This window comes from Lycorma delicatula, chromosome 4, assembly GCF_047948215.1.
Source record: "Lycorma delicatula isolate Av1 chromosome 4, ASM4794821v1, whole genome shotgun sequence".
Classification (NCBI taxonomy): domain Eukaryota; kingdom Metazoa; phylum Arthropoda; class Insecta; order Hemiptera; family Fulgoridae; genus Lycorma; species Lycorma delicatula.
The window spans coordinates 41640546-41659601 of NC_134458.1; the positions used below are offsets into that span (position 1 = coordinate 41640546).

At 29.7% G+C, this 19056-nt stretch overlaps 1 protein-coding gene across 1 annotated transcript in view; it reads right to left on the reverse strand.

Moving 5' to 3' along the window:
* The window catches only part of LOC142323316 (serine/threonine-protein phosphatase PP1-gamma catalytic subunit B), a 31007-nt gene extending 13038 nt beyond the window's left edge, over positions 1 to 17969 (reverse strand). The window contains exons 1-4 of the mRNA XM_075362794.1: positions 17761 to 17969; positions 17523 to 17654; positions 6113 to 6343; positions 4536 to 4750 (exon numbers count right to left, since the gene is read on the reverse strand). Coding sequence (XP_075218909.1) covers positions 4536 to 4750; positions 6113 to 6343; positions 17523 to 17654; positions 17761 to 17815 — 633 coding nt within the window. The 5' untranslated portion in view covers positions 17816 to 17969. The remainder of the gene's footprint in view (positions 1 to 4535; positions 4751 to 6112; positions 6344 to 17522; positions 17655 to 17760) is intronic.
* Between the last annotated feature and the right edge of the window lie 1087 nt (positions 17970 to 19056).

The following is a 19056-nucleotide window of genomic DNA, read 5'->3' on the forward strand; positions in this document are numbered from 1 at the left end:
ACAACCTTGGTGCAAGCCTGGGGTAAACTATTCACAACTTGTATGAATGTTGAACACGAATTGAAAAATTATCTCAATGAAGCTAAAGACCTTCGCAAAATTTTCCAGAAAAAAGGAGAGACTGCAATAACTGAAGACAATGTGTAGGAATGGCTGGAAAAAATAGAAAGTGATCCTAGGATCCAGATTTTGAATGATGAAGAGATAGTTGATGAAGTCATTTCCAAGAATGACAGTGATTCTGATGATTCGTGTGAGAGTGAACCAATAAACAGATCTAAACTTTAAAAAGTTCAGGAGGCTGTGGTGGACATGATTATTTCAGTTATTGATGCAACAGAAGAACAAAGTTTTCAACACTATTATGAAAACTTCAAGCAATTTAACTAACTTATTATAGAGAAACAATATCACTCCAGTACACAATTAAAAATTAACTTGTTTTTTACTCGAGATCAGTCATCATGTCAGTAATATGAACACATTTTTGTTTTACTTTCTGGGTTCATTTTTAGTTTTTTTCTAAATTTTTGTGGCATAATTTGAGAATTATAATTTTTGTGAATTAGTGACATTTATTTTTTTAGTAACAATTATATAGTATTATTAGTGAGAATTGATTGTGTTTATGTGATTGAAACAAATTGTACAGTTGTTTTGATTTCTACAGCCAGTTCCGTCAGCCTACTTTTGATGTGGGTTTACATCGTGCTAACAACAGAGATGAGCAACAAGGCTGTTTTTCTTTAGGAAGATTGACCTATTCTTGAACAGCTCTTTAATTTCTGAAGGAAAGCATTTTTTTACAGCATATATACTGGTGTCAAAATAAAATTATTGCTCGGTAATTTGTTGCTTCCGTCATAAGTAATAATGCCATCATGAGTAAGAATGTGCTGATCTAAAGGACTTTCAACAGTTACAACCTGGAAAGGAGTTAACCTCCCTTTCGGAAGGAATGTTTATAGATCAGGCTCTGTTAGATATTTGTTCAGGAAATACAGAATACTATTTGTAATCTAATAGAAGGTGCACTACCTATAGACCAATCAAGGGATTGTATCTCCTTACCAGTAAAAAAGAAATACAAGTCTAATAACTGAACTACCTATAGAGTAGAGCAAGACTTATTAATCCCTTCTAAAAATACAAATATATGTAAACTGGTAACCAGTGAAACAAATACAATTTGATTAAAAGCAGTCTTTCTATGCTTTGATTTGCTGAATACCATTCAATTACTTTTTAATCTTTTATAGCTCTTTTCATAATAAATTACAGAACTGAATAACTGTGGTTCTTATTGGACTTCAATTTATTTAAGTACCCATGAATACTACTGAAAACAAGGACAAAAATTTAGGTTTAGGAGAAATTAGTGTAGATGTGAAGGAAGATTTATTACAGCTTCATTTTGCAGAAGACAAGCTCTATATTCATATAGTTATCATTGTCTTAAAGTAAGTGCACTATTACCTTGATTCTGAGGGGGAAAAGTAATAAATCAAAGCAGCAGGAAGTGACAACAGTACTTCACTACATTTTAGCAAGCAATATTCAAACAAATATAAATATATATATATATAAAATTAATGTTTGTTTGTCCTATATGCATTCCTATACCATTCATCGGATTGCGATGGAACTTTGGTGTGTTGTGCACATGCACGTGAAGGTTTCTGAATTAGTTTGGACCTGCTAGGTGGCACTGGGGTTGAGATATTTTGAAAAATTATATTTTTGATCCAATTTGGCTCATATTCAGAATATATATTAGTTACGTGAAAAGAAATATTTTTGCAAAAAAAAGGGAAGAAGGGAAAGAGGGCAAGGGGTGAAGATGGGAACAGATGAAGGGAGAAAGAGGGAAAAAGGGAAAGGTTAAATTTTGTGATGTTCCATAATGTTCAGTTTTTTAATGTTTTATCAAACTTTCATGTGTGTTCATTAAATCTACATATACATATACACACACTCAAATCTAGAAATAATGAAGCATTGATGGGTCAACTAGTATTCTATAAAAATTTCTAGTAGATGCTAAAAGTTATATTACATAGAACCCAAGTTATAACAGTATGAATGAATAAAATAAATAGACCATACCAAATAAGATTAATTAAAAAAATTTCATGAGCCGAGATGTCTTTCAATAAAAAAAAAAAAAACATAATTGAAGACGTTTAATAAAACTTGTATATTAAAAAAAAGGTTTGAAAATTATCTAGACTGAAAAGACAACTCTGAATCGGTGAGTTTCATTTAATTACTCAATCACCAATCCACCTATTATAATAGTTTACCTTTTATTACTGATCATGAAAACTACCAATTTTAATATATAATATGAAGGTTTGACATTGCCACTAAGAAAGGCACTGACTTTCTCAAAAAAAATTTTCTTAATTTTTAGAATATTTTTTTAGTTTTCATGGTTGCTGGAATCATACAGCAATTTTAAGTGCCTACTTTTTATTGGATGAATATTTACTACAATCTACAGCAAATATAAATCAGAGTACATCCCAACTCTATAAGGGAAGACACCCCACCATGTGACAGTTGCAGTCGCCATGCCACCCCATCCATTCCTACCCCTTACGAGCTTTACCAGAGGACATTTTCAAAACCTTTGCAAAGGGCATCTCTCAGCCTTCTTCTTGCCTCAGTCACCAACGCAAATGCCACACATGACATTCCCATCAGTGTACTACTATCCCTAAAAAACAACATAACTAAAAACAAAACATATCTTATGTTAGTCTCAAACAAGACTGAGCGAACAAAATAGGGAAAGGAACTGAAACCACTACCTAACTGAAGGTAAAAGAAGTGAGTCCAACATGCAATTACAATAAAACAAACCAGCAACAAAACCTATCAATTACAAAACAAACAAAAGAACGCGAGAAACCCAGGCAGCACCCTAAATACCCTCGGCAATCCTATCTTTTGCCAAATAGTGTACGACATTCTCAACTATTATCCATTCAGCCTGGTTTCAACAACTGACACGGAGATCCAGCAACGAGCCGACAGATAGTCTCTACGTATCAGCTCATACTATGAACATACAGAACATGATGTACATTGTCACACTGTCCGCTTTGTGAACCCATTCCTGACTCCACCAGGCCAAACCTCTGCAGCCTGTCCCAGAAAGTGCCATGCCCTGAAAGATATTGCATCACGTACTTATTTGGGTGCATCCAAGAGCTGCCCTGCAAACCAACATCAGGAAACAGACCATGTATATAACGACTGCTCTCTGCCTCATCCCATCTGGGCTGCCACAAAACATTACCATGTTGTTCAATTTCCTGAACTTTGTCAAAAGTTAACTCACCTAACTTCCTGCCGACATAATACTGTTGCCACTCAGACACAATCAAGTCTATCGATCTCACAGCTGCAATCACCAAGATCACCTCCTGTGAAATCGTATGGTAGCCACCCACTACCGTTAAAAGTATAAGGCATTGAGCCCTCAACAATATATCCCGATAGCATCTAAACCTTAGCCTATCCACCCAAACAGGCACTGCATATAGTATAATTGCCTAATAGACCCCCTTATACAGGATACTCATGGTCTTAAAATTAAGACCCCAATCCGGATTGACCACATGCTGAATTCCAAAGAAGGCACCACATGCCTTCTCTGCAACAGATTGAAGGTGCTTCTTGAGTTGCATTTTCTCATCGAGAAACACCCTGAGGTACTTTTGAGCCTGAAGGTACTTTATGTGCTGACCGGCCATCGAAACACATATCTGCCACCTCACAGCCAAACGGTCTTTGGAGAGCATCATAGTGATCTTCTCTGGACTGAAAGTCTTCTTATGTTGATGACCCCATAGCTCAAGTATCCTTAAGATTGATAACATGTCAATTTATCACTGCACATTCTATAATAATTGTAAACAATCTGAAGTATATCTATAACTTAAAATGTTTTATAAAACATTCATATTTGTTTTAATCTTTTAGAAATCTACTTCTGATCACTGAAAAATGCATTTTTATTACATATATGGGCAATTTTGGCTACAATTAGCAATGTATCATTCAATCTATAGTCACCTTAGCAATTTATTTTAATTGTATCCTGATAGGATATTTACAAGACATAGATCATAAATAAGTAATTAAAAGTTACGAGTAGAATAATTAGACAACACTTACTCAAGTTCCTAATGTTATTTGCACTTCAAAAGATAAACAAAAATAAAACATGAAGTGCGTACAGAAGTTAAAAAACAAAGCAAGAATAGGATTCTACAGTTTTAAGGTATTCAAATATGATTAATGACTAAAATAGAAAATAAAAGGAGGAAGTTATAAGTGTAAAATTACATTTGTGTCAGATGTAAAACCGACACAAATTAAGTAATAATGATACCTTTTAAAATAAAATTATCTACTTGTTTTAATATTCATCATTGAACATGAATTGCTAATTAATATCAATTCAAAAAATGAAAACCACAATTCAAGTCCTTTTTACAGTCTAAACTACAGTTGATTTTATTTACCTTATCTGGATCAGACCACAACAGATCACACAATAGTCCCTGATCCGGTACATCAGTAGGCCGCATTATCCGTCGAATCTGTTCCATACTATGTAGGTCTGGGCTAAGACCTCCATGGCAACAAAAAATTTTCTCATCAACAATAGCAGAAACCGGGAGACAATTGAAACAATCAGTAAACGTCTTCCAGAGTTTAATATTATATCGCCTTTTGCCTTAAAAACAAAATAAATAAAAAAATTCATTAAATTTGCAAGATACATAGTTGAAACTTAAAAGAAATTAACAAAAATGAAATAAAACAAAAAATTTAGGAGATTAATTTTATGTCATAACTACAGACAGCAATAAAGATATCCCCCTACACTTGTTAGAAAAACTCAGTAATTAATTTGTAAATAACTTATCCTAAATACTATTAGTCACTGTTGCTCAGATACAGAAGAACAAGATAAAAAGTATATTGGACACCCATGCTCCATCTGAATTTGTCCTACTTACGAGGTCCTCAAGACTTCAAGTTGATCATGAGGAAATCTTTCTCTTTTTTTAAGCTCTTATATATGAAAAGATTAGATATAATTTTATTAAATACACTGTAAAAAATATTAAATTTAATTAAATATACTATAAGTTTAACCTTAAAAATAAATTAAATAAATATTAGGTTTTTTAGGTTAAAAGCAAACACATAATTTTTCTAAACATTTATTTACTAACTGTTCAGACTAAAATTTAGGGGAACATTATCAGATTAATAAGGAGTATTACAAAACAAGAATATACTCGCTAATTGAAAAAAATCTGCAATTTTTTAAATTACCTAACAATATGTTTTTTCCAAAATAAATTTCACAGCATAGCATGGTGTTGTGTTCCACACTTATTAAAGTTCATTAAGTTTCAATTTTGCTAGAAACATTAATTTTATTATATCACGACACAATTTAACAAAATTAGGTTCACTAGACCACCAACTGTTAAGAGATTATTAGAGGCTGAAATCAAATTTACAAATATCTACCTACCCAGCCAACTAAATACACTATGTAAACAAGAAAATAGATTGGACATGCATAAGAAGCCAAGTTTAAAAAGTTTCATGTGTCCATTTTTCTACCATTTTCAAGCTACATTAATAATAAAATCAATAAGTAGTACTGCTTCTAAAGGCTCAAAGATGAAAATTTAGCAGTTGAAATTATACTTTGTGAGCTCTGTGCCAATATTTCTAGAGTTAAACAGAGCAAAAATTCATTTTCCTACTTTCCTTAACTGTTGATTACATAAATCCTCACCTCACAAAATAATGGACCAGCTGGCCTATGTTGTATCAACTGTCATTTCTGGATTTGCTTTCTACTAGGCTGATAAGAACAATATTATTTTTATTTTAATCATATCAGATGTTACACAATTATATTAAATAAAATAGGAAAATTTCAAGAACAAAAGTTAATATCAAAACTAAAAAAAAAAAAAATATCAACCTATTTCTTATACTCGTCTTTAAGAAAAGCATAACTAATTGTTACAATAAAAATAGTAAGTACATAAATCAATTAGTTTCTACTTACATTCATCATAAAATCCGTATATCCTATTAATGCTAGCACATTCATGATTGCCTCTTAAAAGGAAAAAATTTTCTGGATATTTGATCTTGTATGCGAGCAGGAGACAAATAGTTTCCAATGACTGCTTCCCTCTGTCAACATAATCACCAAGGAACAAGTAATTGGATTCCGGTGGAAATCCTCCATATTCAAACAAACGTAATAAATCATAGTATTGTCCATGAATATCACCTACAAAATGAAAAGAAAATGGTTCATTTTAAATGGCACACAAAATATTCACAACTGAATATGGTTAATATGATAAAAGCATAAGTATATTTGAAAATATATATTTGGGCTGAAGCTAAAAATTACTACAAAAGATAAATGGAATGAGTTTACTGATAGAAATAAGATTTTATCTAAATATAAGTAAACAACCTACTGAAATACAACAGGAAGTTCAATGTTAATTTTTCATGCACTGATTAAAACATATTTAAGAAAGGAACATCAAAACATCATCAGATAAAAAAAAAGAGATAGGAAGTGTTCATAAAATGTAACCATTACTCTAATTAAGTAGGTAATTTTTTCAATTTCATATAATGTTCTCAAAAAATTATATCACAAGGAACTACTGTTACAGTTTCAACCTAAAATGGAGCCATTTATCTTGTACGGTATTCCACACACTCGCCATGATGTTCAACACACTAGCCTCTTGCATACAGACTCCTAATGACTAAATATTCTGTTACAGCTATACATACCATATGAATCATTTATTTCCTCCTTACCAAACTCATTTTAAGATTTAAAAATGGGAAATAAGGAGCATGATCTGATGAATAAGGTGGATGTTTCAATAACCCAAATTTTCTAACATGTTATCTTTCCAGCTTCCATGCAGTTATATATTACCCTACAAAAAGAAAAAGACTTTTGTGCTGCTTCCCTCATCATTTTTCGGCAATAAATTGCCCAAATCTTCGCTAGTGATACTTGTGCTACTGCTATGAATTTTATTTTCTACAGAAGTTAATACTAGCTTTTCTTACTTATTTATTTTAATTTTCTAGTTAAGAAATATAGTTTGATAAATTTTAAAACCACCAGCAATAATTTTAGCTGATGTCACTGAGGAAGGGCACAAGAGTGATTGAAAAACATTACACAAGGACAAGTCAAAAGTTACCTAAACTTTCGCCATAACATCTTCAAGGTTGTCATATTGCCTTCTGTGCATGCATGCTTAAAGTTGGTACGACTGTCATCATGTGTGCGAAATTTGATCCCGATCACATCATTTGCTTCCAGTGATTACAGTGTAAATATGTCTGATCTGCTAGCAGTTTGCATCAAGGAAGAACAATGATCAGTAATCTAATTTCTCTGGTCAGAGGGTATGAAAGGGGCTGAAAATCATTGTAGAGTTTTATCAAGTAAAAATGTTTGTTTTTTTATGGATCGAGAAGTTTAGAAGTGGCCAAACAAGTTTGGCACACAAAGAGGGAGCAGGACACCGAACCTCTACCAAGGATTCAGCAAGCTCAAGACATGATTCTGGTTAATAGACAAGCTACCATTGATGACATAGTGTCTTTTTTGAACATGTCATGGATCTGCCCATAAATCATCCATGATGAGCTCGGCTTCTGTAAAAGTTTGTGTGCAATGGGAACAAAGTCAGCCTACCCAAACATGGCTTACACATCATTCAAACCATCAAGCTGAATTTTGAAGTACTGGAACCACCTTGTTCTGTACAGCCCAGATCTTGTTCCTTGACTTTCATCTGTTTGGATGGCTCAAGGATACTTTGCGAGGTCATCGATTTTCTACAGATTTAGACATACAGGAACTAGTGCAAAAGTGGCTTTATGACAAACAAAAAACCTTCTTCTTGGAAGAAATACACAAGCTTGTGGACTGCTGGACCAAGTGCATTGATAAGGGCGATGACTATGTGGAAAACTGATGTACGTGTTGAACTACCTTTGTGTAAATAAATTATAGAATGAAAAGCATAGATAAATTTTTTATTCGTCCTCGTAATACCAAAAGAAAAATCTTCATTTGGCTGTTTCGTAATAGCTTAATAATTGTATAAAATCTTCACCACTATCTCTCATGTATAACACAGGAAAGAAATATTTATTCCTATATCAATGATCAAAGCAAAACGTAAAATCGAAAACACAAATTTAGATAAAAATACAGGAGAAAACTACAGTACACTGGAGCTTTGCATAAGTTTTACCATAGTTCTAAGGTGAAAAAAAAAAAACAGGAGCAGTTTTAACAGAGTAATACTAGATTATTTTCCCCTCAATTAATCAATTTGATAAACTGAGTGAATCCATTCTAATAAGTTTGAGCTAGCATAGAAGGGTACACACATTTGTATAGATTTTGAAAAACTGCTGCTGTTGTTCACACATTAGATATTGTGCTGAGAAATAAAAAGTACTCTGTTATTATTCTCTAAATAATACAGATTTCAACTGTATAAATGCTTTATTCTCTTTCTAATACTGTTTTTCTAACATTAATTGTAAATATTAATATTTTAATGAAATTTTTTTTTCTAATTTCTGCATTAACTTCTTCTGTAACAGATCTACAATTATTTAAAAATATGTTTACCACTAACTATCTTTAGATTTTACATTGTTTTTATATATTACATTATTAATCATTAAATCACATTGCAGATAACCATCTTTTAAAAAGATTTTTAAAGGTTTGTTTGCCCAGATCAACAATAACAGTTTTCAGATTTTGGTAGCTTATTTTTTACAATTTTATCTTGGTCTTAACTGTGTAAATATAATTTTAAATAATTATTAACGATTATCGATATAATCTTATTAATTTTCTTATTTATTGGTTTTCTTATCAGGAAATATATAATAATTTAGATACTGCAGTTAAATACTTTAGCAAAAATAATCAATTACAACTTACTTCATACAGCTTAAAAACAAATTTACTTCAATAAAGAAAAAAACTGAAACAGTCTTTTAAAATCAGAATAATAGGATTGTAACAAACAGAGCAATTAAATGAATATTTACACTAAATCAACATAATGAAGTGTGAATATTTAAAAAAATTTAATATTGATAAAATTCATAATACTATGATTTGCATAAAATAACTTTCATGCTTTTTTAAACTAGATAACACTGTAGTTTAGCTAACAAGAAATACGTCAGAGCAATTATAAATTAATAAGAGATTAAAATATACTGCAATCAAATAAAAATCTATTCAATTCTACATTATTTTATTTAAAAATACTGTTTTTATAAATTTTTTTTTCCATGTAATTTTACTTTTTATGTAACTTGCAAACTTTGATTATAGAATAAATTAAACAATTTATAATTTAAGAACCCTTCAAAACTATTAACTATAATAAAACCAGTTTTTAATATCACACTAAATTACATTATATTTAACTTTTGTTTTAGTTTTTATAAACCAATTCAAAAAATAAATGTTGCAGTTATCATTTAGTCCTTTAAGTAATCATTATCAAATTAATTTTTTCAGCATCCTTCTACAACGGGAAATCTCAAAAGCAATCCCTGATATCTCTGTCAGTGTATAATAAAGATATCAAACTTATATTTTGCAGTTATTAAATTTTTTACAACAGAAAATTAAAATGCATTAAACACAATTTCATTAATTTTATACAAGTTAAATGGCACACTATGGTTTTTATACCGACCAATAGTTTTGAGGAATTGTAAAGTAAAAGTTAGTTTAATTTAATGAATTATAACAATTTTAAACATTTTTATATAACATGAAAATTGATTGGATGATGCTGTTGATTTACATTAAATTTTATTATTTTTTTATTATATGGTTATTTTCAGTCATATATTTTGAAACAGACCTACATTTTTTCAAGCACAAAATTAAAAAAAAAAAATTATGTACAATCATCTAGATATATACATAATTACTTATTTTATAATAGATTTATATATTTTGTTAATTACTAAATAAAGCTAATAAATAAAATTCATAGGATAAGTATTCAAGATTTGGAATCCACTCCCACCACAGATTAAAACCTGATCACTTCTTTAAATATAGTTCCCATATATATTACAATATTAAAAAAAAAACCGTTTAATTTACTGAAAGTAGAGTACACCTTAATGTTTTTGGTAGAATCAACCTCATCAGAGGTGTAATTTCAGATTAAAATATTGATAGAGAAGTTCTAATTTAGACAGAGAAATAATATAATCTAATAAAGAAATATTATTCTTATTTCTTTTATCTTTTTTTTATTTGATGTGGACTTGATTTAAAACCAAGAAACATATTATTTACTTTAGAAAAAAATTTATACATTTTTTTGTTGCCTACTCTTCATTCCTGTTTTTTTTCATATCATCTATTTGATTGAGAGGTGCATATAGATTCAAAATCTCAGCATTCTGGAACAAAATTAAGCTAATTTTAATAAATTTACTTATGAAAACAACTTGTTTCAGCCACTCTCTTAGAGAATTCTTGAGCTGCTACCTAGTATTTTGGTAAAGATCAATCAATTAGAAATCAGCTTTTTAGAACATTAGGATCATTTTCTTAACAAGTAGTAATAAATTACTGTTTGTAATTTGATGTTAAATTTCCTTTAGAAAGTTTATGATTACTTTAACACTCCAATTTCTTTTTCTGATTATACACTTCTTAAATTTTCATAACACTATTAAAAATTATTTTAATTTCAAAATTCTATTGAATAAAAACACACATTTGGTTATATTTGACAAATATCTTTTGACGTTCCTTTGCCCACATTACATTCTCTGTAAACATAATTTATTTTTTACATATTTAAACATAAAATCATAATTTAAAGAATATAAGAAAATAAAATTAAAATTTAAAAGTAACACACACAACTTTTCTTTTTAATAATGAACTATTGACTTAAATTCATCTGTAACTACCATATCAAAAATGACTGAAGCAACAGACATTTCATATGCAAGTCACATCTGTAAATGGGACAGCTTGTTCAACAATTCAGTGTAAAAGGCATACTAAAAAAAAGTGATATAGTACAGTGAAGTAGTATCTGCACTTTCTTTCATTCTTACTATAAGATTTAACTAAACCAACAATTTATTTAGATAAAATAATGATTCAAGGTACATATGTATATGTAATTTATTAAAGTTCTTTATACAGAATATGTGCACTCAAGTTGCAGAAAAAAAATACACAGGTAAAACACATTAAAATATCCAGTAATATTTTGAAAATAAATTAGAAACTATAATTACTATACTATATGATGAGAAAAAAAAAATTAAAGTAACATTTGAAAACAGACTGAAGTTCATACACTAAACTAAATAACAGCTTAATGATAAGCGAGTAACATCAAGATACAAATAACATGTGCAGGATTCAAACCAGAAATTCTCAGATTTTAATGCCTACAAAGTTACTCTGAATTCATATATATTTTTTTTATCATTGGTAGTTTAAGGAATTGTTTTTTTTTATCATCTGTAGACTTTTAGGGAAAACTTTCAAATCTCAACTACTTAAAAGGACATAATCACTTCGTCCACTCTGCATAAATTCAATTACTGAAACCTTATAATTGTGTTTATTTTAATTTAGTGTAAAGTTCAGTCAAAGAATATTATATGTTGAAAAGTATAAATCAAACTTTTTATTAAATAATTAAAACAATTATAAAAATTATAAAACACAACTGCCAAAAAATAAAAATTAATTAATTAATAAATTGAATTAAAAAACAAATCAAATTATAAATCAAATAAAAAATAAAGAAAACAAGGTATGGAAATAAAGGACTAAACACCATAATGCAGTTAAAATGAGTAACCAATTCACTTTCAGAAAATTTTAATTACTTTACATATATTTTTCATGTTGTAGAAATAGCAGGTATATTAAAGATTTTCTAATGATTAAGTTCTCAAAAGGACTTACACTAATAAGAAAATTTTGTCCAATGAAAATATTTAATTGTTGTCTGGGGGGGGGGGGCACTTTAATATAGAATAATTACTATTTAGAGCTCTTTAATATAGGACAATTACTTTCAGTACCACCAATGGCATTTAAATATTTTTATTGAAAGACACAATTTTAGTATAAATGTAAGACCTGGTGAGAACTTAGTCAATAGACCATAAATGCCTGCTGTTTCTATAAGAAAAATATATTTAAACAAATTAAAACTGTTTAAAAGTTGATTGGTCACTCATTATTTAATTTAATTAAATACTGCATAAAACACTTATAGACAGGTAGAAGGGAAAAATTGTGTAGGCAGGCCACGTTTGGAGTATGTAAAACAAATTGTTGGGGATGTAGGATGTAGAGGGTATACTGAAATGAAACGACTAGCACTAGATAGGGAATCTTGGAGAGCTGCATCAAACCAGTCAAATGACTGAAGACAAAAAAAAAAAAAAAAAAAAAAACACTTATAATAAGTATTGTCCTTTATTAACATACCTTGATTTTTTTTTTTTTTTTAATTCGATTTATAGTGGTTATTTTAGTTCAATTTATTTATTTTTTGGCAGTAATAATTTTTAATTTTTATAACTGTTTTTATTATTTAATACTTTTTAGTGATTACTGAGAAAATGTCACAATCCGAAAACTTATGGATATAGCACACTTAATGTACCGAGCCAAATCAGGAAAATGTAAACATTTCAATTTATTTATTTAATTGGCTTTTACCAATCTAAACTTACAGATTTCTTAAGCAATTAAGCTCCTAGAGAGACTTTATCATGCAGATCATACACCTATTTTCTGATATCCAAATCACTAACAGCTAAACTCTCCACCTGTCTCACGCAACTCAGTGCTACGTAGGCCTGGCCCTTGGCAAAGATGCGAGTGCTCAGCTCTACGATAGCTTTATCTAGGGTAGTCCCTTGTAGTTTATGCAACATCATAATATTAGTGGCGGCATACACCGTTCCACTTTGCCCAGTCACCCTAAAGCATCAAATTCAATAGTAGTGGGCTCTATCCTCAATCCAATGCTGAAAAAATCGTACTGTCATCAATCTCTACAAAGACTGTTTGTGGGAGCCGCTGGCTCAAGCTGGTCCTGACAGTGCAGGCCACTAGATTTTTCTGAGTATATCAATCAATTTCTGTTCTGGTTTGGTTCCATTATGATTTTGTATTATACTAGCAAATATAGTTTGAATTTTGAAAATTGGATGATTTTTTGAAGATATTATAAGGGCACACCATTGTACCTCCCAAAACAGCACCCTGGGGCATTCCCATTTGTTACCAGTTGATGGTGACTGGTATAGCCTCGCACAATGTGTGACTAACCACGCTAGCCTCACACGTAGTCCCCACGGGAAGCTCTTTATTAAAAAGAATTTTTTTAAAGTATATTTAATTATATTATTTTTGTAATATTATTAATTCAAATCATTCAGTTATGCCCAGCTCACACAGTGATAGAGGCTCACTATCACTGTGTGAGATCACACATCAGTTCATTTTTAATTCAATTCATTAAAGTTTGTGCTTCAACTGGCAAATCAGCACTACTACAGAGTTTTCAGAAATGTATTAATCAAACTTCAGGAACTGATTCAGGAGACCAAAATAAGAAAAACATTAATATTGACTTGCGCACCGTAATGCAAGATGATAATTTTTTGCTAGTTTTTATTTCCTCCACTAAATGTAATTAAAAATTATTACCTTGAATTATGGTGCGCAAGCATACTACTGGGTGTATTTTTCTGCAATAACTAAATTGTTGTTAACAAATTTTTACAAATGAGGAGTCATTTTGTTCAAAATAAAATGCTTAATAAATTTTGTAATAAATAAAAATTTGATCAAACAAATAATTATAGATATTAAAAATTAAAAAATTAAGAGAAGCTATTTTGAAATTTTTGAAGTTGCTGTTTTCAAATTTTTTTATTTTGTAGAATAAGACACTAGTCATAGATTTACCAAATTTAATCAAAGCAGGTTTACCTGTTCCTGAGAAATAATATTTTTGTTGAAAATCATAAAATGGCATCCAGAAGGAAAACAAAGCAAAATAGGACTTTTATGTCAATATTAACTATTTGTTCATTTTGGTGTCCTGAATCAGTTCATGAAGTTCAGCTAATACATGCCAGAACACACTGTATATGTCAGGGTAATTGTATACCCTGACGCTCTAGGTAACATAAAAATTCCAATGCTGTGTCATACATTTAAATCTTGGCAGTTGAGCTGCTACGGTGGAACAAACATACATATATACGTACACCCTTATTACATTACACTTCCTTTTGGGTAGCAGTCATATAAAGAAATAATTAAATAAATTTATAATTGTTACAAGTCTTCTGAACTAAAGAAAAATTAAGCAGCAGAAAATATTTTATTAAAATTTCTATGGTAACAGTTTTAGTAAATAAACAAATGGATTACATCAATTTACTTTTAGATGAATTTTTCACAAGTTATAATTAATTTTTTTAGTTTTTCTTTGCATATTAAATTACTATTATTTATCAGATAAAACTGGATTAGGTGCAATGCAAGAAAGGTCCAAGCTGGTTTAGATCATAAGTTAGGTTTGGTTAAAGCTATATCCTGAGAAGTGTTATTATGTACAATGTTTACAATTTTAAAGGTTGTTGATTTTCAGCAAGATGCACCAGTTAAGACAATTATTAATCAATATAACAATTAACAACAGTTTATTTTAATTTCTTAAACAAGGTAATAGGAAGGTATATATGTTTTGGTAGATAAGGCAACAGGATTTGGATGGGTACTATTTTTTTTTTAATACTATTAATACTATTTTTATTTTTTTTCAATTTAACTGAAACTTAACCACCAACACAGTAAACAGATAAGTAAAACTTACCAAATTAACACCAATAATCAATTTTCACAGGATCACAAATCATCAGTTGGTATTCAATTCTTTATAGAATATATTTATGATTGTATGAATGTACTTTATGAGTAACTATTTACATCAAAATCAATTATTTTTTTAAATTTAAATTTAGAATTGCATAAACTATCACTGTTTTAAACAGTATGGGCAGCAGAATTGCGTGTTCGTCTGTTGCAAAGTTTCAGTATTATAAAACAGTTATAGTTTAGGCAATTCTAAATTTAACTTTTTAAAAATAATTAATTTTGATGTAATTATATAAATGAATACCAAATGATGATGGGGGATCCTGTGAAAACTGATTATTGGTGTTAATTTACCTACTTGTTTACTGTGTTTTGGTGGTTAAGTTTCAGTTAAATTAATGGTGTTAATATTTAACACCATTATTTGTTAATTTCAACACCAACATTAATTAATTTGTTAAGTAAACTTACCAACAATAATTAGGTAAGTAAACTTACCTAACACCAATAATCGACTTTATTATGGTACCACCAATATGTTTACTGTTTTGGTGGTTAAGTTTTGGTTTATGTTAAATGAATTAAGCACAGTGGTCAATATGTTGATGAATTATTTGAATTTTCTAAAAAGAAAATGTATATATATATATATATATATATTATTGTAATAATATGATCATATTATCTACTAATGTAAATGAGTAATTATATTTGATCAGGGACTTGCCTTACATTTTGATAAAATTTTGAATATACCTTATTTAGGACCTCAGATATTCATGACAATTTAAATTATCTATACTTTAAAAAAAAAAAATTGGTCATAATACACGTAATAAAGGCAAATCAATGTTATACGTTTTTAAAACTTAGAAGAATTTATATCACTTCTTAAAAATACATGATACAGTAAAGTTATTTAACTTTTACATAATGTGCAGAATAGTATTAAGTATATGTGTGTAGTACAGAGTAGTTATATTTATGTAGCTTAAAAGTTTACAAAATGTTTATTTTATAATGCATCTACTTACATTAATATGTTTTAATTTTGCAAGTTTTATTTTTTCTTCAGTTTTTAATAGTTAAAAAATTTATTAACAATCTAATTCAATTTGTATTTGGCCGGAAAACAAAAAAAAGTTTTAATTTTTAATATACATGAAATTAATAGTACACATTAATTTGAAATTAAATAAATACAATCACCAATAAGATATTAAGGTTATGCATTCTTAATTTTTATTTGTATAAAGGCAGTCCTAAAAAGAAACTTTGATCAGACAGATTAAAAATAGACAGATTATTAATTTATATAAACAAGTTAGGTGGAAACTTTCCAAAAAGGTATTTGCAATTTAAATCACTTTCTAGACATTTATGGAATTCTCAAGGATTTACAGTAAAAATAAGTAAATAGCAAGATATTCAAAACTAGCAGTTATATTACACAGGTTACCACAACTGTTTCTATAATTTATTTATATAAAAAAAAACTGTACACTTTACACTTTTAACTGCTTAAACTGTAACCTTAAGATTACTAATAGATTCATTTATTTTCAACATTAAATACCCATTCTGTTGCATTGTTTTCATGTCAGCAGCACAAATACTGTGAAATTATCAAAGACAACAGTACAATATATACCTAATTAAAATTAATAAATAAATAACATTTTAAAACAAAGAAGAGAAAACTATTAAGTGGCCATGCTAGTCTATTGGACAGTTAATTTCTCTACACAAACTCCATAGAATTGAAGAAACTAAATTTATAAATCCTTATCGAACTATCACATGAAAAATTTTTATCATAAACAAAATAGAATACAAGAAATGTATAAGGTATAACTGGAATTATTATAAGCAAATGTTACAACTATCATGATAAACTTGATGCTGCACAAAAAATGTACAATAACAAATATTAAACAAGCTTACATGGAGAAAAAACAAGAAATCAGTATTTGTTGATTATTCAACTTGCACATAACAAATTACAACTGTAGAATTTAAGTTTATGATCGATTTCACTTATTCTTTTTGTTTCCATGAGCAAATACTAAAAGGATACTTAGGTTAATTCACAAGTACAAAAAAAAAGGATGAATGTAACAAGCACGATATATTTAATGAACATAATATAGGAACGTTAGCATTATAGAATTTTTATAAAATAAAATGAACCTTAAACGTTTTAATAAGATATATTATGAAAATGTTTAAGGATAATCCGAAGTAACCAGATTAGTACTCACAATCAACTATAAACGAAAGTCAATAGTAAATCACGGATTACAACTGACACGGAGGTACGCAGGTAAAGCTAGGTAGCATGTGAAATCATTCAGCCTAGGATAAAATAACTGGGGCATACTTACCTTATAAGTAAAACAAAAAACTGGATATTATCAATAAGCATAGCACTGGATGTCCATTTAGTTCTTACAATAAAATAAAAAACATATTTTTGTAATCATACCGCAAATTTTTAATGGAGCTTCCAATTCCAACAGAATAGGTTGAGACAAGAAAATTTCTCTCGATTTCAGACACAAGCCGCGAATTTCACACTCTTGTAACTGAACATTTTTGCCGGGTCGCCCTCCACGAACTAAAATCAAAAAATAAACAAATTAAAAATTCTTAATCACAATCACTGCTCGTGAACAACTTCAAAAACCCTTTCAAAATAGCAAAAATAGGCTATAAATTTTTACCTTCTAGTAATCGCGCGATTATACTATCAATATTCAATTTATCTATATCAGCCATTAGAAATAATGTTTTTAAAACGTAGTAGACAGAACTTCACACTGAAAGTAAAAATAATTTTAACTTAACTACAAATAGAATTCGCCACCATTCAGTGAAAACGTTATACCTCGCTAACGCACTCCGTGTGTAAAGAAATATGGCGTCTTCTACGTTGACGTCATCTTGAAAACAAAGACGTTAAAAAATAACTTTACTCGTTTTTGTAATTTACTGCGTTATGAATACAAAAAATCCCTTTCGGCACGCCAGAAGGCGGAGGTAGATTTCACCGCTGCTAAGTAGGCGATAAAAAAGATTTCCACCTTAAAGTTAAGGAAAAACTTCAAATTTACTCAATACGACAAAGGTTGCATGTGAAAAAAGTTTCACATGTTTGGCACACGACAAGCCCATCTTATAATTCCAGCAATATTTTGGTCATCCCTTGCTGTAAGGGTTGGTCGTATCAAAAATTGTTACAGACAAAAGTTTTAGGAAATGTTTAGAGGACTACCGACCACCTTAAACCGATTCGATACTGTGCCTATTAAGGGAGGTATGATTCTGTTTTGTCTTCGAAACCCAATTTTCCCCTGGTCCAATGGTTGGTGATATCAAAAAAAATTATTTAGATAAGTTTTAGGCCCCTATCCAAGGAATAGTGGGAACTTTAAACGAATTCGATATTTTACTTAAAAAGAAAGTTATAGCGATATTTTGTTTTTTTCGAAAAAGCCCCCCCGTAGTCCGATTTTGGCCGTTAACGAACTCGACCGAGATTTTGGGACGAGTTATTTTTAAGGAACAATTTGAAATTGATTGACGCAAAATTATGGCAGTTATCGTGTCCACAAGAATGTCAAATATATATGTATACAAACTTTTGAGATGACGGTTGTTTTGGGGTCTGGGGAGTGTGAAACACGAAGATATGTCGAAATTTTACGGAAGTCGAATCATGGTACCCATTACAATAAGTAGCTTTCTTATGAAATCTTTGTTCCCCTGTTTAGCCTCCGGGAATCGCCGTCAGGTATTAGTTCAGAAGATGATATGTGTAAGTGAAGTGTAGTTTTCTAAAGTCTCAGGTCGTCCATTTCTGAGATGTGTGGTTAATTGAACCCCAACCACCAAAGAACATCTGTATCTACGATCTAGAATTTAAATCCGTAAGTCCGTAAATCACCTGATTTGCGAAGACGCGTTCACCACTAGACCAACCCGGTGGTTTTTCTTATGAAATCTGTTTAAAACGAAAA